The sequence below is a fragment of the Microtus oregoni genome, unplaced genomic scaffold (assembly GCF_018167655.1).
Source record: "Microtus oregoni isolate MIOR12 unplaced genomic scaffold, Mior012 000005F_ref0000423, whole genome shotgun sequence".
Taxonomy (NCBI): domain Eukaryota; kingdom Metazoa; phylum Chordata; class Mammalia; order Rodentia; family Cricetidae; genus Microtus; species Microtus oregoni.
This window is the reverse complement of record NW_024543064.1, coordinates 47,135,870-47,163,702: the sequence shown is the minus strand read 5'-3', so window position 1 is coordinate 47,163,702 and position 27,833 is coordinate 47,135,870. Positions and strand designations below refer to the sequence as shown.

The following is a 27,833-nucleotide window of genomic DNA, read 5'->3' as shown; positions in this document are numbered from 1 at the left end:
TCTGGGGATTGGACCCAAGGTCTCGTGCCTGCTGTGTGTGTGTGTGCTCTACTGCCCAGCAGCCTCAGGTTCATAACAGTCTTGAATGCTGTCTGCTAATTTTGCACTTTAATTCCTGCTTTCTGAATTCTGTTTGGCAAATTCTATTTTCCTCAATGTCATGAAGATATTATTTTATACTTTCTTCTTAAGGCTTTGTTTTAGAATATGTTGATTTTTAATTTTTTTGTTTGTTTTTTTCGAGACAGGGTTCCTCAGTGTAGCCTTGGTTATCCTGGAACTTGTGCTGTAGACCAGGCTGGTCTCTGACTTGATTTTTAAAATTTTTAGTGAATTTGATCTGTTGAAAATAAACACTTAGGAAGACTTGAATAATGACTTTGCTACACATGCATGAAAAGTGGGTTTGGTGCCAGTGACTGAACCCAGGAACTCACACATGCTAAACAAATGCATGGCCATTAAGATACATCTCTATGTCCTTTTATTACTTTTTAAATTTACAGATATGTGTTTTACATATATATAATATACAATGAGACATTTTGAGATATATGTTTACATTTATTTATACATTTGTAATATATTAAAATATACATTTACACACATGTGTCTGTGCTGTGGGACGTCAGATCTAGCTAATTAACAGGTGAATGCCTCACATGGTTATTACTTTGTGACAAGAACACAAATGTATTGTTTCTATATTTTTCAAGCATATAGCATAATAAGCCGTCATTGACTACTGTGATGGTGCCGTTCGGTCGGCTTCTTAGCTTATCCCTATCATTGTGCCCCTTTGACTAACATTTCTCCACCCCCCTCACTCCACACCAGCCGGTCCACGGTGGTTACCATTTTACTCTCTGTTTGCATCACCTGTATAAATGCCAGATTGTGAGGACATGTGGCATTGTCTTTCTGCGCCTGGTTTGGCTCACTTAACATCATCCAGGTTCATCTGTGTTGTCCAAAATCGTGGGATTTCCTCCTTCCATGGCTAAGTCGTATTCTGTTGCATATGCATACCGCATTTTCTTCTTCAAGTTTTATAATGATGGACACATTGTTTGATTCAGTATCTTAGCTATTGTAATCAATACTTCTGTAAATATGGGAGTGACAGTATTTATTTGACATTGATTCCATTTCTTTTGAGTGTACACCACCAAGTCATGGGTTTTCTGCATCATGCAGTTGTTGTAATTTTAATATTGAGGAACTTCTAAAAGTTTTCCACAATAGCTGTATTAACTTTTATTCCCACCCACAGGGTGGTGTGTGTGTGTGTGTGTGTGTGTGTGTGTGTATGTTTGTGTGTCCTTTCTTTACATACCTGTCAACATGTACCCTTTGGGTTGTTTTGGTAGACGTTATCCTCAGGATGAGGTGAGCCCATTGTGGATTTGATTTGTCCTACCCTGATGATGAGAGATTTTGAGCACCTTTCATATATCTGTTGGTCGTTTGTATGTCTTCTTTTGAGAAATGTCTCTTTTTAACTGGTCATTTGTTTCCTTCCTCTTTCCTCCCTGTGTGTTCTTGGTACTCTGGTTGACAGTCAGGAGGGTCTGACTGTACAGGTTTATGTCTGGCTCTCTAGTCTGTCCTGGTGGTCTTCCTGTCAGTTTCGTGTGCTTTGTCACTGTAGCTCTGTAGTGTGTTTTGAAATTAAATAGTATGACGCCTCTGACTTTGTTCTGTTTGCTTACAATTGCTTTGTCTATTTAGAGGTCTTTCGTGATTTCACATGAATTTTAGGATTGGATTATTTTCCTCTTTCTGTGGTTAATGTTACTGGTGTTTTGATAGAGATTGCACTCAGTTTGTGGTTTGCTTTGATTGGTGGACACTTTAACAGCTTTAAAACACAGGATTTATTTCCATTTATTTGTGTCTTCTCCAATTTCTTTTCAGTGTAAAGATCTTTCATCTCTGAGATGGTGTCAGCTTGGCTGGAGTGAGGATTGCCCGGAGATCTGGTAAAGAAAGCTCTCTTGTGGGGGTTATGTCTGTGTCCCGAGGAGCCTGGCATTTGACTCACTGACTGAGCACGGGGAGCTCTGCCCTCAATGTAGGCAGGTGCCATCCACTCAGCCAAGGGCAAGCAGACAATACTGAATGACTGGAGGATTTTAGGTCTTTGCCTCTTGGATCCGGGGTTCACAACTCTTCCTTCCTGGGCATCAATACTCCAAGTTTTGACTTCAGGACTTAACGCCAGAAGCCTACTGTCCTCAGGACCTTGATCTCCCATTGAGAGCGGTACCGTTGCTTCCCTTGTTCTGAGGCCTTAGTGCTTGGACTGAGCCACAGCGTAGTCTTCGCAAGGTATTTAATAACGTCATCAAGTGGATAATTTTCAGTCACTTGACCTGTCCAGTATGGGAAAGGAACTGTGAACAAATTAAGAATAATGCGTGGCGATGGTACTGTATATAATATGAAGAAAACTGAGCGTAATCACTTAGGACTTGCTAGGTACAAGAAAAGCTGAAGAAGGGACCTGAGATGCACTGAGTGCCCACTACAGGGCGGTTGCTCTGCTGGGTAATGTAAACATTTTTAAGAGCATTTTTGGGAGAAGGTGTAAGTTTGAGCTTCGGGTGATTTAACAGCTACTGGGTTGTGCAGTTAGGATTTGAACTCAGATCTCTATTGTTCCCCCACTCCCCTCCTCTCCTTTTCCAGCCACTTCCCTTCTCTTTCTCTCCATTTTCCAGCAATCTTTTTATCCTCAAGTTCGTCTTTACTTTCTATGAAACAGAATGTATCTTTTCTTTCTCTCTTTGAGACGGGATCTCACTATGTAGTCTTGGCTGGCCTGCAACTCACTCTGTAGTCTAGGCACGCACAGATACTGGACTCACACAGATCCTGCCCCCTCTGCCATCTGAGTGCGGGATTAAAAGTGCGCGCCACCCATCCTTACCGAGTCATAGGGAGGCAGCATTCAGCCCACATTCTGACCCTAAGTATTACACTTTTTATTGCCTCGATCCTGAAGCATGTTCATGTGTCTGTCACTCAGGTTTTGCTGTATAAGGAACCATCTGAATGGGGTGACTCGAGACAGCATAGACGTAGTTCACACTTCTACTGGCAGGAATTAGGTGCATCCGCTCGGTGGTGTTGAGTTGGGCCACACTCACTGTTCTCATGCCTGGGGCGTCAGCTGAGATGCGGGGGGGGGGGGGGGATCAACTTCTCCAAGGGGCTGCCACCTCACAGCTGGCTAGCCTGGGCTTATGCTTCTGGAGGAGAAGAGGAGCCAAGGAAACCGATGGAAGTCCATGGAGCTCTGGGGTTCAGACACAGAGACAGTCCAGTACACTTGCAATGTCTTAGCTCAAGCTGCTGAAACAAAGTATCCTAGACTGGGCGGCACAAACAATGGTGTCTATTTCTCGTAGTTTTAAGCTTCTGCAGGCCAAGGTCAAGACGCTGACTGACTTAGTACCTGCTATGGACCCTCTTGTGGCTTGAAGGAAGCTACCTTCTCTCTCTGTCCTCACATGCAAAGTTCTAATCTCTCTGCTCTTTTACAGTTTCTAACCCTTTTACAAGGCTCCTGCCCTCATGACCTCGCCATTATAAAATAGTACTTTAAAGATGGACTGATTTTTAATTATAATTTCATACACATTTAGAATGTATCCTGATTATTCTCTCTCCACATCCTCTCTTATCTCCTTCCCATTTCCATCCACTCCGCCTCCTCCCTTGCAGTCCCCTTCCTGGATTTTTGACTTTTGGTATTGTCTTGGCATCTGCTTAGAGATCATCTCTTTGACCATTGGATGGACACTATCCACTGGAACTTGGTGGGGGTATCAGTGGGCACAAAATTGAAGGAAATGGTTCCTGCTCCTCCTGAACCTTACTAGTAGCAAGCAGTACAGTAGCGGGTGGTAGAGGCCCCTGAGTCCTCCTGCATCCCTGCCTGATGGCTAACAGGGTGATTCTGCTGGCTCAATGCAAGCAACTGCAGCTGCTCTGAGTGCATGCCTGCAGTGGTTGATTTGAAGCTCCTCTCCCTATCTTCTGGCTCTTACACCTCCCACCCCCACTGCATTTTCCCTTAAGCCTTAGATGGGACAGTATAAATGTCTTGCTTGGGCTGAGTATTCATCCTACATGACCTCATTTTAACCCAAGGACGTCCTGTAGGTCCCCATCTTTAATATATACATATTAGGAGGTTAGGGCTTTAACCTGAGCACTTTGAGAGGTCCCATGACTGAGGCAAGGCAAACCCCATTTCTGTGACTGCACTGTGTGCTTTCCCTCTGTCATGCATCACTTCCGAGCTCTCAAAGTGCATGGTTATGTCTTGCCATCAGTTAGCAGGCAATCAGTTCCAGAGCAGAATTCCATTCTGCCCTTGCCTGCTTGTGGGCAGCATCGGTTCTCAAATGCTAAGGGCTCAGTTGCACAGAACTTTTTAGGCATCAGTCTGGAGTCCAGGCTTCAGGCTTCTGACCCCTGACTACAGGCAGCTCCCTACAGCTCCCCCGTTTGTTCATTTGCTAGGGTGACTCACAGAACCCAGGGGAACACATTTGTTGGTTTACTGTAAGGGCACAAAGAAGGATCTGCATGGAGACACACATGGAAGTACTCTCTGGCAGGGGCTTGGCTGCTCCGGGATGTGGATCAGTTCCCCCTCACCTTTCTCAGTCTCCGCAAGTTTCAGCTACCCAGAAGCTCTCCAAACTCTCCCCCTGGGATTTTATGGAGACTTCAGTGCAGAGATATGACTGAAGCATGGGCTACTGTGTGCCATGTGACTCGACAGAAGGGTCTCATCTAACGCTCAGAGACAGGGACATCCAGCACACCCTGTCTGTTCAGATTCTTCATGGCCCTGTTGTCCAGTGTGCCTTCCTTTCTGGTATGGGGCAGGGATTTGTGTGGAATGAAGCCTTCGGATCTACTATTGGATAAGGTAGACCAAACCTGTCTTCCTGGTAAGATGGAAGACAGGAAAAGCAGGAGAAGGTTATACTATGCTTTTGGTTTTAGTAATCTGACTCGGGGAAGAGCGATCTTAGTTACTACAGTGTGCCTTCAGGAGAAAAGGGAGCAGAGAAGAGGAGAACAGAAGATCAGAGAGGTTCTCTCTGAAGCGTAAGCTGCCCCAGCATCCTGCTTCAGAAACTAAAGACCAAACACTTTAACTTACTGTTCTAGCTACTTTGGGGCTAGTAAGAGCCATGGAAACGCTGTGTATTTGTGTGGGTATGTGGGTGTATGTATACTGTACATATGCATGCACACATACATTTGGTTTTTTTGAACATACAGGGTGCCTTGCAGGCTAGAGAATAGGTGATGGAGGGAAGGCACCTGTTACTGACAGTAATTAACCCCACTCAGAAATCGGCACTCACAGAGAAGTGTGGACTTGGAGATTATTTTCATTAAAGGCTCTCTGTGATTTGAGAAAAAAAATAGAGCTGACATATCTATGTCATGTCATTGTATGGGTGAGGTCTTGGTGCATGCCTTCCTTTGATGTGACTGTATTTCAGAATCATGTTGAAAACGTCTTCCTCCGCAGACTGCAGAGTGAGGTGCAGAGCTTCAGAAGCGGAGGCCAGAGGCCGAGGTTGGAGTCTAGGCTGTGCACTCATTAGCTGTTGTTGGAGAAAATGTTTATGTCTTTGAGTTTTAGCTTCTTTTTTTCTCTACAACTACAAAAAGCTTGTCTTCTCAGGTTGCTAGGGCAATGGAAACATTTTATATTTGTGCTTGCTGGACCACACAGTGGCTGCTCACTCTGAAAGGCTAGTGCAAAATGAGACACACTATAAATATAAAATGTAGAGCCTGTCAAGTATGTAGTAGGAAGAAAATCTTCCTGGCTCCACACTGAAGTGACAATACTTTGTGTCTATGGGATAAACAAGAGGCACTACAAAACTGAATCCTTTTGTTTCCCTTTAGTTTTAATGTGGCCTCGAGACATTTGAACGTTATGGCTTTTTTTTTCCTATGTTAGTTTCTGTTGCTGTGATAAACACTGACCAAAAACAGCATAGAGAGGGAAGGGTTTACTTCATCTTATAACTCCCAGATCACACTCCATCACTGAGGGAAGCCAGGGCGGGAGCTCATGGCAGAACCTAGAGGCAGGAACTGAAGCAGATGCCACGGAGGAGTGCTGCCTGATGGCTTGATCCACCTAGATTGTTCAGCCTGCTTTCTTAAACACCCCAGGACTATCTGCCTAGGGGTGACATTGCCCATAGTGGCCTGAGCCTTCTCATATCAACCATTAAGCAAAAAACAAAACAAGACAAAAACAACAACAACAAAAAACCACCCCACAGACTTGCCTATAGACCAATATGACAGAGGCATTTTCTCATCTGAGATTCCTTCTTCTCAGACGATCCTGGCTTGTGTCAAGTTGACAGAAGACTAAACAACACACAGTAGTGCTCATTGGTGGCTTGCACCCCATTTCCACAGACCAGTGCTATGTTTTGTGACCAAGAAGCATTGTATAAATGTTAGTTCTAATCTGGACATGTGTAAAAGATGTCATTGCATAGGTTGGGATGCCGTTTTCACCTAAAGTTTATTAACATTCACTACATTTTTAATGTAAGAATTTATGTGGGCATCTTAGTTTTTTCTTATTGATGTATAATGGGGAGAGATAATTCATTTATGTGAAGCAAACTTGAGTGCACCGAGTCACAGTGATGTGAGCACTGTGTCCTGCAGTATAGCAGAATTCTTCTGGCTATCCACCACAGATAGAGTGCAAATCAATTCAGTTAGAAAACTAGGCATCTTATGAGTATGGAAAGGTAGTGGGTTTCCTGAACTGCTGCACTTGGAACGCTGTCTTCCTATCGCTCTCTTTCTCTCAAACTTACATCTTTCTTGTTGGCAAAATTTTCTTCTCAGATCTCCTGTCCCCACGTTTCAGAAACACAGGACCTTGGCCTGCTGTCTGTCTTCTTTACTCTATGCCAGGATTCAGTCTGACTTACTTTCTGGTTTTCAGGGCACCTGTTGGTCTAGCTTCATTTTAGATAATGCTCTGAGCAGGGCTGGGGCAGCTCCAACTCCAGCCACAGAAGAGAGCTTTTGATTGCTTAAAGAAAATGTGTACTATGTCTACTGTTTCAGCTGTGACTTGTCTCCAAAGGTTTGTGTGCTGAAAGACTGGTCCCCAGTATTGTACCAGGAGAGCAGTGGACCGTTTAAGAAATGGGCTTAATGTAAAGAAACTAGGCCGTGAGGGTTCCAAGCTCTTGAATGGATTAACGTTTTTTGGTAGTGGCTCTTGGGTGTGGACTCATGCTGGGCTGTTGGTATAAGTCTATTATCCTAGTTACTCAGGAGGCTTAGGCAAGAAGGAAGATCCCAATTCAAGGCCTGCCTTGGTTACAGAGAGTTCAAAGCTAGCCTGGATAACTTAGCAAGATACTTTCTCAAAATAAAACAATAAAATAAAAAGATGGCTAGGGATACAGTTTTATAATGCAACAACTGCTTAGTTTGTAGCATATGCAAGACCCTAGGTTTAATTCCCATAGCACAAAGGGTAGGTTTAGTCCTGGGAGGAGTTATCAAGAGCAGGCCTTGACTTTCCTGGTTCCCTGTCAAGCTAACGGCCCTTTTGTATTCTGGTTCCTTAACACTTATCTTCCATGTTGTAATGTACATGGAGCTTCACCAATTGTACCATACTGTTTGGTCCTTCTGGCCACCAAAACTGTAAGCCTTATAAACCTCTTTAAAAGGGCCTCAATCCACATCCTTTATTATGGCAACATAAAACAGGCCAGCACCACAGTGGTAGTGAATATGCACAGCCAAAAAGTACACTGGAAAGCTTCATTCAGACAAGAGCAAATTATGGCTCAAAGGAGTTCTGTGTTCTGCCCAGGCTCAAACTTCTAGACTCTGATGCTCAGGTCTCTTTAAAGCCCACAATTTAAACTCATATGCCGAGAGAACTCTAGTAAATTGGGTTGTGTTGGCTTGAATTTGATGGAGTTAGCTCTGCCCCATCCCCATTAGATCACTTCCCATTGGACCTTATGGTGGGACTGCAGCTGAAGGACCTGGCCCCTGGTAACAGCAGGAAAGTTCTTCTGGGACTGGGACTGGGTACCACTGGGCCCTGCAGCCTTGTAGCCAAAGCCTGAAAGGAAACGGGCAAGTACATCAGTTATTGTATTTCAACTGCTGAGCTTCAGATGTTGCTAGAACTACATATATGTATGTGTATGTACAATTTCCACCATCACGTGGTTTCCTGTGGTCCACAGTTCACAGGCATGCTGGTTGTAGGAACAGAGGTAAGCCTCATATTCTGTCATCCACAAACAATATGTGCTCTAAAGGGAAATTCTTTTAGAGTGCTGGCTCATACATCACTCAAAAGGGGGAGTCTGGAGGACATGAAGCTCCTTTTCTGGTCAAAAATAAAAACAGAATTCAAACTAATATGATTTAAAAAGGCAAAAAAAAATCTGTTTTCTTCCATCCCAGAGAAATACAAGATGACAGTACGTGGCGGTGTTGTTGGGTGAATCCTTTGTAAGAATGCTGAGTCTGACCTGGAACTTCTCAGGAAAGCCTCCGTCTGTACACAGCTCCATGGTCTTCACCAGCACAGGATGAAGGCTGTGGCTGTGAGGTACTAAATCAGAGCTTTTCCTAAAGATGCTTCACCGACTTCCCTTGGAACTTGTCCACTTATTTCCCACGTCAGACAAGTGTACTAACATGGCCCTGCCATGGCGGAGTAAGCAGTCTGCAGTGGGCAGGTGCACACGTAGACCGGCAGTTTCAGTGTAGTGTGCTGGGATTTGTTAGAAGATGCACAGTGTTCTATGGGACCTCAGGGGATTCTCTCTATCCTAGCTCTGGGATCTTAAGGATTCCCTGGGGAAGGGCTGTCCATGCAGAGACTTGAAGAGCAGACTGGACTTGGGCAGGTGGGAGATCTAGGGATGTCAAATGTCTGGACTTAAGGACTGAGGTAGAGATACTTGCGAGGTGACTTAGGGTAAAGGCACTTTGCTGCCAAGCTTACTGACTTAGGTCCAATCTTTGGGCCCACATGGTAGAAGGAAAGAAACAACTTCCTTAAGTTGTATACACACACACACACACACAAACAAAAAAATGTAATAACAATAATAAAAAGATGGCAGCAAGGTGAAGGAAGAAGTCCGAGTTCAGAGGGGGAAGCCGCAGGTCCTGGAGTGTTAAATACCTAGAGCAGTGGTTTTCAGTCTTCCTAATGCTGTGACCCTTTAACAGTTCCTCCTGGTGTGGTGACCCCAACCATAAAATTATTTTCATTGCTGATTCTTAACTGTAATTTTGATACTGTTATGAATCATAATGTGAATCTCTGTGTTTTCCAGTGGTCTTAGGTGACCTCTGTGAAAGGGTCATTGGGTCCCCAAAGGGGTCACAATCCCATAGGTTGAGAACTGCTGATCTAGAGAGAGAGAGAGGGCTGAGTCCTTGGTTTTTTTTTTTTTTTTCTGTGATGGACGCATCACACTGTAATGAAGAGACACCAAGGCCAGGCAACTTATAAAAGAAAACATTTTTATTGGTGTTTGCTTACAGTTTCAGAGGGTTAGTACATGATCACCTTGGCAGGGAGCATGGTGGCAGGCAGTCAGGAATGGTACTGGAGCAGTAGCTAAGAGGTTATAAACTGATTTGTAGTCAGCAGGCAGAGAGAGAGAGAAAGAGAGAGAGAGAGAGAGAGAGATTTGAGCCTGATGTGAACTTTTGAAACGTCAAAGCTCAATCCCAGTGACTCACCTCCTCCAACAAGGCCACACCTCCTAATCCTTCCTAAACAGGTCTACCAACTGGGGACTAAGCATTCAAATATATGAGCCTATGGGTTATCATTCAAATCACCACAAGGCAGAAAGGGTTTATTTCATCTTGGGGGAGTGTGCTTACTGACTTGTTTTCCCTGGCTTGCTCAGTTTGTTTTCTTATACCATCCAGGACCACCTACCCAGGGGTGGCAGCCCCCATGGTGAGCTAGGCCCTCGCACATCAATCCCTAATCAAGAAAATGCCTTGTGGACTTGTTCACAGGTCAGTCATATGGAGGTATTTTCTCAATTGAGATTCCTTTTCAAATGACCCTAGCTTGTGTCAAGTTGACACAGAAACCAGCCAGCACAGTCCTATAATTGGATTTGCATTTTAGATGTGAACCAATTTGCTCACTCTTCTGATTCATTCCTCTTATCTCTAGAATGAAAGGGATCTCCTGCCCTCCGCAGCTCCTTCCTCCTTTAGCATTCTGCACATGTCTCTGGCTGTAGAAACCTTAAACCCATATCTCCTGGGCAGTAAGGCCCAAGATTCTAACCAGGGTGGGAATGGGCGCATGTGATGTGGGGACGGGAGTGGACAGGGACAAGAAGCTGAGTGGATGCTGTATCTTTCCCACTAGAATTTAGTCAGTGGGAAGGTGGCAGGTGTCTCTGTGAGTCACCGGACAAGGAGCCGGTGGGTAGCTTTAGCCTCTTGAGAAGCAGGTGGAGTACATCTAGTTCCACTTCTGGCATGGGTTAAGTGTAAAATACTGCATGCTGAAGTATTTAATGATAGATAATATGAAGCCTGAAATGTACTTTAAATTATTACGGAGGGGTGGGGTGGGGCTACAGCCTTGCAAGTAGAAGGCAAAGTACGTGAATGAATGCGTGATGGATAAAGTTGGGTTACACAGTTGAGAGAAGATTATGTCTTGGTATTGGCAGTGTTGAGTTGTGGGTACAAAGGAATCAGCTACATAATTGAATCAACTCTTATGTGTGCTTGATAACTTCTATAATAAAATGTGAAAAATAAAATAGTAAAATAGAAATGTGTCCCTCTCAATTACCTAAATTTCTCATTTATTTATCTATTTTTTTTGTACAAATAGAGAATGAATCAGACTTTGACTTGGCCAGATAAAACAGTTTTTAAACTATTTTGCTGTAAACAGCAGCAAACTATTTTAAGTTACGTTATCCACATGCACGGCTTCAAGTGTTCTAGACTACATTGAAATTACATAGGTAGATCAAAGAAATACAATTCTGTACATAGGAAGGGCACCGACTAGGGGAGGCGCAGGTGACATGAACCAGGCCTGCAGTTCTGTCCTGAAGGAGTCTTTGGGTAACACATGAATCACTGGCCTTAGAGTCAGGTGCAGTAGACACAGCTGTGCACTTGCTGAAGTGCAGCAGATAATGCCACGGCCAGGCACCAACTATGGTGTCCTTTGTGTCCTTGATGTCAAAGCTCTTTATGTCCTTGATGTCACACAATTTGAATAGCTGCCTTATTACTTAGATATAACGATTTTATGAGCGAGCTAACAGAGTCTTAAGTTATAAAACTTGTCTCTGACCATATGGATTTGAAATTCCCAGTAACTGTTGTGGTGAATGAAGCATTGAGAGCCAGAGGTTAGGTGGAACATTACATCCCTCTGGGGACTAGAACGGCTGCATGTAGCAGGACAAAGCAAATGAGTGGTTCACTACAGGGTGACTTCTTTCTTTCTTTCCTTTAATTAATCTGGAGATAATCATCCCATGGCTGCCATGGAATTCTGGGGCTCAGGGTCCTTATATCTTTTGTTTCACAAAGCCTTTTATCCTGAAACCCACCTCATGGTTTAAGACGCCTGTGGAAGCATAAGTGTCCAACCAGAAGGAAAAGCAAAAGATAAGAATCAGGATGTTATGCCTGCATTGGTTTTTAAGGACCAATGCCAGAAACTCCTCACATGGTTTTTTTTCTATATTACAGAGGCTACGGCTTAGCTCTGTGCGTACGTCTAACAGATTGTAGAGTTACATGAGGCAGGTCCAAACCATGAGAGACAAATGAAACGTACATTCTCTATACTAGACGGTATAAAGAACTCTAGAATTGAATGTGTTTCTTTCTATGCCTCAGCTTCTTCCAAGTCTTCGTCACATTCTAATATCTACTGAAGACAGGTGTAGACATAGCCTCCAACCTGCGCTGGCAAGCTGCGCTCATCATCTGGGACTCTTTCAGGAGTGCTTCCTGCTTTTTAACGGCATCATTTTCTCTATCACTAGCTCTTATGTGTAGTAATATGGGCGGCGGGCCTGCTTTTCGTCCCGCCCGGCTCCCGCACAGCTAGCTTTACACCAGAAATAACAACACACAAACTGTATTCATTTAAACACTGCTTGGCCCTTTAGCTCTAGCCCTTACAGGCTAATTCTCACATCCCGATCAACCCATCTCTAATAATCTGTGAGCACCGGTCGTACCGGGAAAGATTCTAGCCTAGTCCATCCTGGGTCGGAGCTTCATGGCGTGTGTCTGCCCGGGAGCGGGGCATGGCGTCTCTCTCTCTGAGGCGTCTGCTCCCGAGAGGAGAGCTGTGGAGTCTGAGCTCACTTCCTCTTCCTCCCAGCGTTCTGTTCTGTTTAATCCTCCCACCTATCTTCTAACCAATAAAATGGGCCAAGGCAGTTCCTTTATTAGCTAATGACCTTCCTCCATCACTTATGTTTCAGTCATCCTTTTGCATACAATACTTTCTTAGACCACTGGTTTTACCATGTGGTTCTGAATCTTGATCCCCGTGGATTACTACTGCAATGGTAACACAGACATATTGTCATGCCACGAACATTTTCTTGGAAAGTCGAAGACATGCCAAATATCCAGGCCAGCCAGTTATATAATGTCATAGCCTCATGTTGGGGTGACAACTGTCGGGGTCCAGCCTTGATAGGTTCATATGTTCCAGGGTAGGGGTGTGTGGATTAGAAATGTTAGGCAAGAAGAACAGAGATAAGAAAGAAATACAGAGACACAGGATAGTGCTGGGAGGGCAGCCCAGTGACTCCTGAATCCTGAATACCTAATCCACCTGTGTTTATTTTCCATATACCTTATATACCCTAACCCAAAAAAGCGGGGGTGGGGGAAAGAAGGCAAAAGACTACTTTAACATGACCCAAAAAATAAATAGAACAATTACTTGCTTCAATACCTGAGGCATCAAGCCACTATATCCAGAGTAGCATTCTGGTGTTTTAGGCAGGACATGCAGTGACAACGACCAAATATCCTTTAAGTAGCCCCTCCCTGGTTCAAACCTGTCTTATCCTTGAAGGAGCAGGAATAGGCTTGAATTCTCTGACCTTTGGTCAACGTGGGGTGGATTCACCTCTACGGGCCGTCTTAATATCCAAAACACCAAGTAATAACACCCTAGGTCAGACTTCTTGTCAATAACTTGGAAAGAGCAAGAGCAGGCTTAAGTTCTCTGGCCTTCAGGCAAGTTGGAGCGGACCCACTTCTGTGGGCCCCCACAATATAAATCAAGACCCTGTCAGAAACAAAACCCAAACCTAAACAAAAGAGATAAATACTAGGAAGAGACGTTGGTAACTATGTCTTAAATAAGTGAGCTCATTGAGGAAATACAGGGTGGATTGTTCTGCAGGCTAAAGATAATCCCCAAATAATGTTTTGCCGTTTCATTCACTTAACATGTAGCAGGCACCATGCAGGGCCTGGTAAAATGTGATTGTCTATATGTAACTGTCAGAGTTGCGTAAAATACTTGCATGAGGCCTTGACAGTATCAGGCTAATACATAGTTAAGAATGTTATGAAAGTTCTAAAGCATTTTAACATATAAACACATATGAAATCTTGAAGCATCTTAAGACTGACAGGCCATATTTGTGTCTGTAGCGTACTTTCCTTCTGGATGCTGGAACTTCACATGTGTTCTTAGCTTTGATAAAATGCAACGTGTGGAAGGCGTCCTCTTAATTATGTACTTTCATGCGTCTTTAAAGGTCTTTAAAGTTAGGTTTATTTGTCTGTGCCCGTGGGATAGGGGTGTGTGAGGTCAGAGAGCGACTCAAATGGGAGTCTGTTCTTTCTTTCTTCCATGTGGGTTCTGGGAACGGAACTCAGGTCGTCAGGCTTGGTGGCAATCGTCATCACAATGCCTGATTTCTCGCATCTGGCTTGTCTCATCCTGTGAGAGGAACAAGAGTGTGGCCGCAAGTCCATGCCAGGTCATAGAAAACTTGTATATATGCACGTTTGGACAACCCTTAAGCATAGGTTCCTTCAAATCAATGACTTTTCTCCATGTCTCTTTAATCTCTGATTACAAATTTGTCGCCATCTTTCTGCATCTGTGTCCTATGTGCTGGAGAAACAGGCATGCACCACCAGGCCTGTCTCAAGCTTTACTTTTTATTTTATTTTTTTAATATTTATTTATTTTGTATACTACATTCTGTCTCCATATATGCCTGCAGGCCAGAAGAGGGCACCAGATTTCATTACAGATGGCTGTGAGCCACCATGTGGTTGCTGGGAAATTGAACTCAGGACCTTTGGAAGAGCAGCCAGTGCTCTTAACCCCTGAGCCATCTCTCCAGCCCTACTTTTTATTTTTAAAAATTTATTTATCTGAAATAAAGTCGTATAGCCCAGCTTTGACCTTTCTATCCTGTCCCAGCCTTTTAAGTGCTGGCATTCTGAGTGTAGGCCACCATACCCCATTTAGGAGTTACTTTACAAAAAAAAAATCTTTATTTTAAGTAGTTTTAATTTATAATGGCCAAGAGAGCATGGAGTGGGCTAGGAGTTTGCTTTTGATGAGAATAAAAGCATTTCCTTTCTAGTCATCTCCTTCCCCATTTGGGTTTTTGAGAGAGTTCCTCTCTATAGCCCAGACTGTCCTGGACCTGGCTTTGTAGAACGCACCAGCCTCCAACTCAAATTTGCCTGCCTCTGTCTCCACAGCGCTGGGATCAAAGGCATGCACCATCACCATGTAGTTCTTCTAATGAATTTTGAATTGAACTAAAGGGTAACCAAGCATCAGTTTTTAGGTGTATGAGCCAAAGCATTCTTTGAACCAGTTGTTTATAGAGCAAGTGTGCCGATGGGGAAGCTGTATCAGTCAGAACATTTCAGGCTTCACTGAGCAGAGGCAGCCACATGGGCTTGGAAAGCCAGGGCAATTCCTTTTTCACTGGTCACCCTGAGAAAGGAACGCCAGGCAAGTGTGGTGACCCCACTGGCTTGAAGTATCACACTTATGGTGGAGTTGCCACTGTAGCCTTGTGCAGTGGCCAAATGTGACCAGAAAATTTGACATTTGAGTCCTGATATCTGTATGAACTTGGGTGAGAGACATAGGAACCCCAAGTTCGCTTAAAAGTGAGCTGGCTTTTGCAGGGTTGTCTGGTGTGTGAGTGTTGAGCAAGGAAGGGAACCTAAAAATGAGAAATAACTAACGAGTTACCTTTATTAACACTAGATCTTGAAGGGAGCACAGGTTTCAGGATGAGTTGTCTTGGGGGAAAAAAAAATGCCCTACTTGAAAAATTGATCTTGTCTTCCAGGAGACCCAGCACTTGGTCAGGCACCAAAAGCAGACATCTTCACTCCCAAGTAATGTTGGGGGAGGTTGCTTGTTTGTTTCCCGCCTGTCCAGCCCCCAGAAATAATCACACAGAAACTATATTATTTGCAATACTGTTTGGCCAATAGCTTAAGCATATTTCTAGCTAACTCTTACATCTTAATTTAACCAATCTCCATTATTCTGTGTACCGCCACATGGCTGTGGCTTACTGGGTGAAGTCTGTCTGTCCAGCGGTGCTCCATGGCCTCTCCTTGACTCTGCCTCCTTTCTCCCAGCATTCAGTTTAGTTTTCCCCACCTAGCTCTACTCTACCCTATCAGGCCAAGCCAGTTTCTTTATTAACCAGTGTATTCACAGCATACAGAGGGGAATTCCATATCAAAGTGCTGTTATGTAGGGATTTCCTTAGATTAGTGAAACTATGGTGCCCTCACGGTTTTCCAGCACTCTGCCTGCTTGCTCTTGTGTGTTGTCGTATGTAACTCTTGGCAGCTGCTCTGAGTCACACCTGTGATTCTTTGATGACACCTTGATCTGCTGGGGCATAGCAAATGGGAACACTTGAATGATTGGAGTTCCCCCTCTAGACATTGCCTGGAGGAGGAGAGGGAAATGTCAAGTCAAGTTTTGAGAAGATAGGAAATTTGAGCCCAAGTGTCCCCTGAAAATCTGAACCTTCGTTTTTACTGCCAGAAGGAGAATGAGTTGGGTCCACCTTGATGTTGAAGAGCAGAGAGGAAAGATTCCCAGCCTGGTCCCTTTTCTTCTTGGCTGTGGTTCTCTAAAAGATGTAGATTTTGTCATTGGTCTTGGTCCTTCGTGTGAGACTTTGACACTACAGGTCTCAGGTCCAAATGCCAATGAGGACTGGCGGGAACTAGGACAGTAGGCTGGGGATGGTGGTGGGATGTGGCACTCAAACTAGATCCTGGGAGCCTTCTGAGAAGTCAGGTAAACTGAAAGGTGTTCTTTTCTAAAGTCCAGACAAACCAAACGCGTCTAGGACCTGCCCAGCTCAGTGCTTCATTTGTGTATGTTCACAGGTCAGATCCCATAAGTAGACAGCCTGCATATGACTCTGAGCTGTGCTGCCACGAAGTTTTAGTGCTGTTCATTGATTTACATTGGTCGTAGCAGAAAACCAAGGGGCTGGGTTTCAGAGACCCGACTGTATAACAGAAAGAGCACACCAGGAAGGCGACCCTCATTTACCCTCCATTTTCTAAGAATTCTTTGCTATCCAGTTGTTCAGAAAAACCCAGATGTCACAATGTCATCGTTGTCAGAGTAGGAACACTGGCACTGCTCAGCAGTAGAGGTTGTGGTCATCAGAGGGACAGGCAGACATTTGCCATCAGAGCCTATGGTGAGGAGTGCATCTGTATCATTACTGAGTATACAAACACACACACACCACCTTAAACAATATTTTTAGAGACATCATTTCCCACATTCCAAAAACTAATTTTTTTAAACTTATTTCCTCTTGGTGAAAATAATAATATGAACCACTGTTTATTTTACAATTTACCACTAGGCCACAATATAAATAGTTTTTTTTTTTTAAAGATAACATTGGACTTGGGCCAGGGATACGGCTCAGTGGTTAAAATACTTACCTGAATTTGTATCTCCATAACCCACACAAAATGCCCAGTGGGAAAGGCAGCTCCCTTGTGATCCCAGCCTCCATGGCAGAGACGGAGGATCCCCAGAACAACGCGGCTAGCAAAACTAGCTGTATTTGTGAGCTCTGGGTTTGGTTGAGGGACCCTGCATCAACCAATAGCATGGAAGAGTGAGCTGGGATGATTCCTGATGTCAGTCTTGCATCTCTGCATGTACACCCCACACATCTGTGCCCACATGTATGCAAACACACGCATGAGCACACCACACACAGAGATGCAAAAAGGAAGGTGATGGTACAATATTTTTGCTTAGTCAGTAATTGGTTAATTTAGTAAGCATTTGCTCGCTATTTTTTTTATTAGTTTGTTTGTTTCAGTGGTATTGGAGATTGAACCCAGGGCCTTATGCGTTTATTAACTGTTCAGGTGCGCTCTGACCGTTGTGGAACACAAGGAAAATATGGGCTTTCCTTCATAAATACTTCAAATATAATTGGAAAAGAGGCATTCAGGCATGAAAAAAACCCAAGGCCGAAAATCACTTTGCATTGTACAAAATGCTTTTTATATTATCATCTATCATAATGATAACAAATCTCTAAGGCGCAGCAGGTTTTAGCTTAATCTTAAAGATAGGAAATTATTTGCGTCTTTGAAAAAGTGATTTAATGAGACATAAAATGCAGTAATAGTTGGAAATAATAGCTATAAGTCATAATATTATAGTAGTAGTAGAAATAATAGGTAACGATAATAGTATTTGTTAAGCATTTCTATGTGGAAAGAATTTATTTAAGGGCTGGAGAAATGACTCACTGGTTAAGGGAGCTTGCTGGTCTTCTAGGAGCCCCAAATTTGGTTTTCAGCTCCATACTGGGAAGCTTAAACCCTACTCCAGCACCAAGGAACCTGTGGTTCTCTTCTGACCTCTGCACTCACATGGCATCTACACATATACCCACCTTTAAAAAAAAAACTTTTAAAATCTAACTCTCGCTTCAACCTAGTTATAATGGTAGTGTGTTCCTTTTCCATGGGAAATGTAAAACGGATTAAGTGATTTGGCTAGAGCCTGGGTACCTCGAACTCATTGCTTAGAGGTTTGGTTCCAGAACCTCATTCTTCACCATTGTTCCAGAAGTGAAAGGGTGTTATGGCCATAGCTTACCTTTACTTGGTAACTTCACTGTCAAATGTGGGTGATTTTGCTGAGGAGAGAACTTTGGTTGGGAGTATGGGGGGAGAGAGAGGAGCATCTCTCAGTATGGACACTCGTCATGAGTGAGTAAGATCAACTGAAGTGTCACCCAAAGAGGGCAGCAAGTCCTTCGCATCTGTCCCCTCTATAAGATATTTTATTCTTGAGATAAAATAGGTTATGGATCAAGCTGTTACTTTTTCATTAAATATTTATTTATTTATATCAAGGTATGCTATCACTGTGTAGCCCTAGTTGGCCTGAAACTCACTATGTAGACCAGGTTGGCCTTACACTAACAGAGATCCACTTGCCTCTGCCTCCCAAATGTTGGAATTAAAGGTGTGTGCAACCACATTTGGCAATTGTATATCTATCTATCTATCTATCTATCTATCTATCTATCTATCTAATCTATCACACACCACACGTGTGTGTGGTGTTTGTGTAGGCCAGAAGTGGGCAGCATCTGATCTCCTGGAGTTGGAGTTATAGACTGTTGTTTTCTGCCCACATGGATGCTGGAAAGGAAACTCTAGTGCTCTGAAAGAGTACCAAGTTCTCTTGAGCGTTAAGCTGTATGACCAGCCTCTATACATCAGCCTTGATCTTGGGAACCAGCATTGTAGGTGCACATGTTCACCTTGGCTTTCACCAGTACTACCTCCCTCTATGAAGTCCAGGTTCTCATCATTATTGTGTGTGTGTGTGCACGCGCATGTGTGATCAGTAGTTGATTTTGATTTCTGCTGTGTTTTCTTAGGTGTGATCCACCCAATTTTTTGATTTTGTTCAGACAGGGTTTCTCATTGGCATGGAGTCTCGGGTTTTCTCCTTTCTCCACTTCTCTGGTTCTGGGGTTATAAATTTGAATCACCACATCTGAATGCCTAACTCCCTCCCCACCCCACTCTGGAGCTAGGTCTCAAATGTAGGTGGTCATGCTCAGGAGGAAGCCCTTTATCAGTGGAAGCATCTCTCCATCCACCCACCCCTCACCAAGTTCTCACTAGCAGCACAGGTAACTTTCTAGCCAGTCCTTTCAGCTGTGCTCATGGGAGGAACTCGGATAGCAAAAGCACAGGAGAGAACCATTCGCGAGGACAGAACTGCATATGACAACAGGAAGTGTTTATGTGCTTAGCATAGATACGCTTGGTGTAGAAATGCTAGATGCTATTTAACTATCTCTTCCGCTACATCATGCTAGTTGTATCCTGCACACTTGGTAGCATAGAGCAGAAAGATCTCCATGGGGGAAGTGAGCTCTTTAGGAATCTGTTAGGGTTAAGCTGGTGCCTATTCCAAATTAGTCTCCAACGTTTAGACTTCAGGCTGCTGTCAATTAATCTAGATAGTGTGGTCCTATTGTGTTCATTGTGTTCCAGTTTTGTAGAAATATTAATTGTTATTCTGGTTGATTTAGTTTGTGTTAATTACAAAGCTAAAAAAAAATAGCACGATCTGGCTCAGAGTGTAGCTTCATGGTACATCCTTTGCTTTTCATATTTGAGATTCTGGGTTCCATTCCAGAAAAGAAAAAAAAAAGATACTGTCTAGCCCATTCATGTCTTTCTTTAAAATTTCAAACTTGGGAGATAGATACCCAAAAATACAAAGGCATATGTCTCAGTTTTCTTTCACCAGTGTGTTTGCGATTCTGAAGCATAGCAAAAATAACCCAAAGTGCTCCTTTGGAAAATAATAGTTTTCACTCTCAGAAACGGCCATCTCTGAGTTCTCTAAATTTAGTGGCTATAAAGCCAGCATCTGCCAACACACACGATGGACACAAGATTTCTCCGCTCCCTGCAGGTCAGTAATGAATTGAGAAAGTGCAGGATGAGATTATTAAATGCCATCGAGAACTACTTTGTTACTAAAGTTTAAAAGTTATTGCTTTAGTGAAGTAACCAAAATAGCTCAAGCTTACAGACTTGCAAGTTTGAAAGTAAAACATTTGTGTTGAAACTCATTTTTTTCAGCTTTTCCTGCCACCATTCAAAGTTGTTATAAGCAAGCATTAGCTATGAATGGATACAGTTTCTGGTCATACTCCACCTCAGCAGAAGGGACACACTGGACAGGGAGTGGAGAAGGGATGAAGAGATCTAGCATTCAGCTTCCCGGACCTTCCCTGACTCCTCTACCCACAGGATGTGTGGCTGTGTATCTTTAATCAAGAGTTGCCTGTCAAGCCAGTTAATTTATTGTGTTTGGGCCTATGAGAAGCGGGCATGTCCAGGGACTTCAGGTATCAGAGGGTCTGGATGGAAGACTCTGAGTTGCTGTTGTTTGATTTTTGTGTACAGAAGTGATCAAAATAGTAACAGCAGGAGAAACCTACGTAAACCAAGAAAACGAGTCAAGCTGGCTTTGAGCCCATGCCACAACACATTGCACACACACGCACTTTTTTTTCTTGTATCACAGGAAACTGTCAGAGTGATTTTTAAAAGGATTTCATTTCACTTTATCCAAGTACCAGGAGAGAAAAATAATACTCTTAAGTCAACATTTTTATCTAGACTTTCACCTGAGCTGAGGCGGGAGTCCTCTGAAATACTATCAGGTGAAAACAAACAGTGGGGGATTGTATCTTGAGAGTGAACAGAGTTGCTATCTAGATCGTGGAGATCCGAAACTCCCATGATGCTGGGGGCCTCTTGAAGAATACAAAAACCACAGGTGGATTTATATAGCCTTGCAGAGCCTTCCTCCACCTTAATTATCTTTGTGTCAGATCCCTGCTGACAATGCTGTTTCCCCCTTGTCTACAACTATGAAAAAAAAAAAAAAACAAGGGGAGAGGCTACGGATGGAAAGGAAATCTGGTATATTTCCCTTCCCAGAAATCCCTCAAGTCTGCTGAGTCTTTTCTCTCCCTCCGTTCCAAGTTAAAGAGTAACAGACTAGAAGCGCCCATGACTTAACACCACCCTTCCCGACTATCCCCTCAACAAATAGTTGCTGGACAGATCTGGCCCTAGCTTCTTGCCTCATTCACAGCTAGCTCTCTCATGTCCTCAGCCCATCCCGTGCCAGGAACGTGCAGAGAGGCCGCTCTGCTCTGAGTACACAAATGGTCTGCCATCAACACTCTTCTCTTCCCCCCCTCCTACTGGAGTTACCAGCCAGTCTACCAGGTTGATCACCATCCAGGCGGTTTTCCCTTGCCGAATCCTCCAACAAAGACAAGCTGAGTTACATGAAATGGGCGTTCCTGGCTCTCCCCAACAGTGCCCAGTCTCCAAGGCTCACCAGGCCTGAGACACCTTCCCCCCTCTTTTATTTTTCTGAAGCAAGCGCGCGCGCTGACACACCCCTCCCTCCGCGTTGTCGCGGTCCCCTCCCCATCCAGCCCCGCCCCGTTTTCCGCTTTCAGCCTCCCTCCCTTCGACTCTCCCCTCCTTTACTCGCTTCTGTTTATTCCCTCCCCCTCCAGCCACTCCGGGAGCTGCCCCGCCGCTGCCTGGCTACACCTACACTTCCTCGGGCGCTGTCCAGCCTACGGGTGGCCCAGCCGGCTACGCACGCAGTGCCCGGGGCGGCGGCTGCAGAGCCCTTCCTGGTGGCCGCTCCCTCCTTCCCCTCCTCTTCGCGTCATGTCGGGCACTTGACTATTATTATTATTTTTGCATCCCTCTCTGTCCCGCCTTCCCTTCCCCCTTTCCTTTCCCAGGTTGATTATTTTTTTCTTCCCCCTCTTCTCCGGACTTGCCCATGAGCCTCCTCGGGAGCTACCGGAAAAAGACCAGCAGCGATGGTTATGAATCTTTGCAGCTGGTGGACAGTCACGGGGACTCCAGTACGCGGGGCGCGGCGGCTGGCACGCAGAGGGTGACCGCGGGTGCGACGCGAAGTCCCGCCCGGCATCCTCCGCACCGCGCCAGCACCACGGACAGCTCAGGTAGCAGCCCGGGTGGCGCAGTCCTCCGGCCCAGTAAGGGTCCCCCGCCCAGGCTGGGAGAGGCTGGGTTGTAGGCCACGCCATCTAATACCACAGGGTGTAACGTCTCTAATTTCTTTGGTCCAGGGAGCTAAGAAACGTTAGATCCGTCTGGAGGCTCGGTGACATTAGCAAGCACCTCTTAATCTCCCTAGGCTGCTGAAGACACCGGCTGGGGGCGGGGAGACCAGGGGAGGGGAGGGAGCCAGGGGAGGGTTGCTCCGTGCGGCAAGCAAGCCGCCTGCTTTCTCCGCCCAGCTGCAGGGGCCGAGGTGAAGGAGAGGAGCCTGCCTGGTGCTTTCGCAGCTTGCAGACCACGTTTATTCCAGCTATTCTCTTGATGCTGCTGTTATTTCTAATTATGTAAAGCTCTGCTACCTCTAAACGATCTGCTAGGGTTAATGGTTTCTTTCGCCCACGGAAGGCTTTACCTGGGATCAAGAGTCCTGTTAAACAACATAGCTCTTATGCTTTGAAAATGCAATGTGTTTACTCTGTTGGCTTTGATCTGATCCTCTGGCGCGCTAATAGTTTCTAAGGCTTCTCAGACAAGGGGAAGAAAAGGCTTCTAAACTTTGTTATTTGTGTTTGCAAGTCTCACAAAGTATTGTGATGAGTTAGAGACCCCCTAGACACGGTGAGAGTTAGCAATGTGTGTATCAAAACAGTCATCCAGGAATCCCTGCTGGCCAAAAACTTGTGGAAGAAGAGCTGTTTGTTTACTTTTCCAGGATGGAAACCACAGGGGACTGGATCTATCTTTATGACTTTTGTACTGGGCAACCGAGGCTGGTGGGAGCCACACTGGGATGAAACCAAGTTGGATTCTATTTCTTCACTTTCCAAAGAATTGCTTGTGGATTTTAATCGTGTAGTGTCTCTCCGGGGGCTGTCATCTCCCACTTCCCTCATCCTGAAAGTGACATGAAATGCTCTCCACACACAGATGGTCAGCCATGCTGGAGGAAAGGGAGTTGACTACAAGCTCTGGGCTAAACTGAAGAGGGTGCTGTGGGAGGTCCTCTCAGACTTATACACGGCTGTCATTGTTCCTAGGGGGCGGCTGTTTTCCAGGTTTGGGGAGTGATGCTGTGTTTGGTGATTGGAGCTACATGGAAGTTATTCATCTTTTGACTGGACGCGGCCCTCCTTCAATCATTAACAGATTCTTGCACTCAGACCTATAGTCATTTTGGGGAAATAATTGAAACGAGCATATTTCCAAACGAGTGTGGAGAAGCCTCACTTCAGGGACAGGAAAAATGAGTTCATGCATTTTCTTTCTCTTTTTTTCATAACAAGCATTGTAGGAGTGGGATTTTGCTTTTTAAAGTACATTATATTATAGGGAAAACCACAGTCTTTTTTTTAATAGAATATATATATATATATATATTTATATTTCCTGGGTCCTGTGGTATCCAAAGACAAGCTTAAACTTTGTGGGAGAATTCAGTTGAGAATGCAGTCTGTTGGGCCTCTGGTGGGTTGTCATCTGATAGGGAGAGCCATTCTAACACAGAAGGCCTAGTTAGGTCCTGGACCCTTGAGGACTGGCGTGTTCTCCCCCATTAAATGAGGTTTTTCAGGAGGTGGTAAGAACAATGAATTGCCTTGTTAAAGTGTGGAGGTGGGAAGGGAGGTACAGCTATCTCTAAAGTGCTGTTGCCAGGAGTTGACTCTTCAACTTCATCAAACTAGTGCTATTTCAAAAGCCCCATCCCTCCTTGCAGCTCCCTGCCCCCATGCCATCCCTGTCTGTTCCCTCCTGCATCTGCTTAGGGGAATGCTGTGGCTCGGCTGCAGCAGGCTGGTACAACTGACGACTTGATGCATATTTTCAATTGGGAACATAGTTTAGGGCGATAATGTTTGGTTTGGATGAGGGATGAGATCCCGAGAACCGTATTGGTTTCCTTGTGCAACTATGTCTTGCCTAATTAGAGTCTTTCTTCTGAGAGATTCAAAGTGTGGTCCGTGCTGTGTGAACATATCCACTTGTTAGGATATTTAATTAAACTCGTAGATCATTTCTAATGTGATAGTCATCTGCCCATTTATCCAGCTGACTGTGTGTGATGTGGTGGACTGGATAGGAGGTTCATGGGGCTTTGTTCGAGCAGGCATGGTTTTGGATTGGAAAATATGTGTCCATCGCTGTAGAAAATGGGAAGCTTAAGTGCCCTACACATGCGTGACAGTTTATATAGAGCTCTTGGACTTAGCTCAGTCTCTAGAATGCTATGAAAGAGCCTGTGCCTGTGTGCTCTGAGACTGGGGAACGGAGCCTCAGGACCCTTGTTATCAGTTGGAAACCCTAGGGTGTTAAGCCCATTCCTCAACTTGCAAAAGGAGGCATTCCTAGCATGGAGCTTTAGCAGAGGCTCAAAACAATGTGAGGATGAAGTTGTAAATTTCCCTTACTCTGCTGTCTCTCTGACCCCCCTCCCTCCCCATTTTGGCCTGAGGAAGAAGAGGATGACCTTGACCTTGTTAGAGACCTTGTCTAGTGAAAAAGGAGTGACCTAGGGATAGCGAGACTCTGGTCTTCTTTTTTCTGTCCTGCAGTTATTGCATTTATTTAATTTTTTTGTGTATGAATGAGTATGTGTATATGTGTATGTATGTGCATGCATGTGTGTGAGCATGTGTGTGTATGTGTGTGCATGCATGTGTGTGCGCATGTGTGTGTGTGTCCATGCGCTCCATATGTGGATGTCAGAAGACAGCTCTCAAGAGTCAGTTCTTTCCTTCTACCATGTGGCTCCCAGGGATCAAGTTCAGGTCCTGAGACTTTGTAGCAAGCGTCTTTACCTCCTGCCCTGTCTCACTGGTCCTGTTTAGTTTGGAGATAGGGCCTCCATATATAGCCATGGCTGGTCTAGAAGTCACTGTGTAGACCAGGCTGACCTGGGCCTTGCAGTGATCCTCTGGCCTCGGCCTCAGTGTTGAGCTTCCAAGCGTGTGGCATCACACAGGCTCAGTACTCTGTCCTCATGGGCTGAGTTTTCCTTCCTTGAACTAAAATGACTTTACTTGTAGGCACTGTTTCCGCCGATTGTTGAAATCAAACCATTTTATCAAAGTAGGTTTCCCATCGAATTTCAAAGGAAAGAGGGACAGCTGTTCCGAGGACGGTAATAACTTTCTAACGGAACAGTTTTCCGAGTGTTGAGTCCAGAGCTGTTTCCTAGCCAGATGTGTCTTACAGAACTCTGCTTTGGCTGGCGGGTGGGGACTTTCACCTCATTCAGATTATTGCCTAGAAAGGGCTGACATTCAAGAGTCATCCCGTCACGTCCAAAGTACTGGGCTATCCCAGCACACTTCTTATTTCTCTTTTGTATAGTCTGCCTTCCAGGGAGGGTAGAATTCAGGAAGCACACAAAAGTTCAGACTCCTTAGATCTAAGGCTAACTTGCCAAGTTTATACGGACAGGCCATTTGAAATCTGGGGTATCTTTAATGAAATGGAAAGGAATAAGGATAATAAGCTTTATGACTTGAATATGAAATGTTTCTCACAGACTCATGTGTTTGACACTTGTGTGGGAGCGTGGGGGGACAACTTCAGGAGGTACAGCCTGTCTGGGGGAAGTGGATCACCAAGGTGCAAGGTGCCTTTCGTGTTCCTGCCTTTGGTGTCTCACCTGGGCCAATTCTCTCCCCCTCTCTGCTTCCTGATTGCCACGGGGAAGGGGCTCTATTCTACCACACCCTCCCTGCCAGGACAGGCTGAAAACTCTGAGCTCATGAGCCCAGATGAACTTTTTGTCCTTTGAAGTAGTTTCTATCAGACCTTTGGTGACAGTGACACAGAATGATTGCCCCAGGAAAAATGATAAAATCATTTTTAAATTGAGTGTGAGAATGTGTTTGGAAATAAGAACTATCTTTGGTAAATACGATGTTAAGAGTATTTAGTATTCATATCTTGAACTGTGTTTTAGTGGCATGAGACATTGATTTGGGTAACTTTCTGTTTCAGAGAAATAAATGTACATGGAACAACCCTTTCCTGTTGAATTCCATTTAGAGATTTTATAGTTTGGAGGCAAATTTCACCTCTGTAACTTATTTAATTTGTGGCTAAGTACGCACTAGTTATGGGGTTGGTTGGTAATGACCAAAATATATTCAGATTTCCAATGCTGAGGATGCCAGACCTCGTGAACTTGGAAGGAGAATCCTAGGAACTAGATTGTGCATGTGATCTGACTGTGACATCTTCCACTCAGTTGATCGCTGTAGTTGATGGTCCCATCTGACTGGCTAGACGGGAGCCCCCATCCTCCTTCACCTCTCCATGTACATCCTTCTCCAAGTGACATGCTCAGTCAAAGAGGGTGGCTTTTTCTGATAGAGGAGGACCTGCCTTCCGTCAGGGTCGAGGATGTGTAAGTAAGAGCATGCTTCTGGTGGAACCCCAAACAGGTTCTCAAGGACCTAGACTTTCCGACCATAGCCGTGTAGCCCCAATGAAAGCTCCCTACCTTCAGAGGCAGTGTCAACAGAGTCCTTTCTGTGTTGGGGGCAAAAGTAACCTCTCTGTTCTTTAGCTCCAAACACATTCAATCCTTCTTTAGCATGGCGACTTTGGACGGTCTGAGAGCAGAGACTTCTCTTGGCCAGGTCTCTTCTGGGCCAAACTACTTTCTTCACCTTTATATTTTCCATTTGATTTCTGGTCATTTTTCATGTTATTATTCTAAGATTGGAGAATAATTCACAGTTCTGATCTTCCGCAACTGGGTTTTTCATCAGTTTTTATTATAAAAGGTTCTGGCGTTCTTGGTCAAGCAAAGAATTAAAGAATACAGAGAGGAAGAAATGGAATGGAAAATAGCCCGTTCTCTCCGGTGCCTTCGGCTCTCATCTCAGAGATAACCCCTATGGAATGTTTCTGGGAGTGTCTAGTGAGGTAGCTCAGGGGGTGAGAGTTCTTGCCACACCAGCCTGATTGATGAGCTGAGTTTAATCCCCAGGGCCCAGGTAAAAAGACCAGATTTGGTAGCACGCATCTGTAAACACAGCATCTGGGATGCAGGCCAGGTAGCCTGGAGTATGCAATATGGCAGATTAAGGTGGAAAGAGAGACCCAAATCCTCAAGGTTGTCTTATGACCTCCACATACATGCTATGGCACACACATTCCTGTACTCACACACACATGCACACGTACACACACACACAGTTAAAATTAGAGGTTTCTGAAGGGACATTCAACATATAACGTATGTTTGCATAAAATATATACTATGCACCCATTTATGCATAATATTAAAATTGTAATAAATGCGAATTCACATTTTATTCCAGTTACATGTGTTTTCAATAATGCTTAATAATAAAATGGATATGATCCCTGCAAGTGTCATGCTAAAGACTGTTTATGTGGTATTTCTTAATCTTCATAAGAATTATGTAAGGGAGCCGGGCGGTGGTGGCGCACGCCTTTAATCCCAGCACTCGGGAGGCAGAGGCAGGCGGATCTCCGTGAGTTCGAGGCCAGCCTGGTCTACAAGAGCTAGTTCCAGGACAGGAACCAAAAGCTACGGAGAAACCCTGTCTCGAAAAATCAAAAAAAAAAATAAAAGA

General features: G+C 44.5%; 1 protein-coding gene across 6 annotated transcripts in view; it reads left to right on the top strand.

Annotated features, from left to right (window-relative positions):
* Positions 1–27,833, top strand: part of Dnajc6 (DnaJ heat shock protein family (Hsp40) member C6) — a 155,582-nt gene that overhangs the window by 31,525 nt on the left and 96,224 nt on the right. Inside the window, exon 2 of one of the 6 annotated variants that reach the window (XM_041651940.1) lies at positions 1,918–1,982. The exons of 2 other annotated variants lie outside the window; for them this stretch is intronic. Coding sequence is in view for 1 of the 4 variants with exons in the window: in XM_041651935.1 (XP_041507869.1) it covers positions 22,010–22,196 (187 nt within the window). In the remaining 3 variants the exon portion in view is untranslated. Of the gene's footprint in view, positions 1–1,917; positions 2,332–2,443; positions 2,551–21,920; positions 22,197–27,833 lie in introns of those variants that run through there. 3 more of the 6 variants (XM_041651938.1, XM_041651941.1, XM_041651935.1) reach the window with 3 other exon arrangements.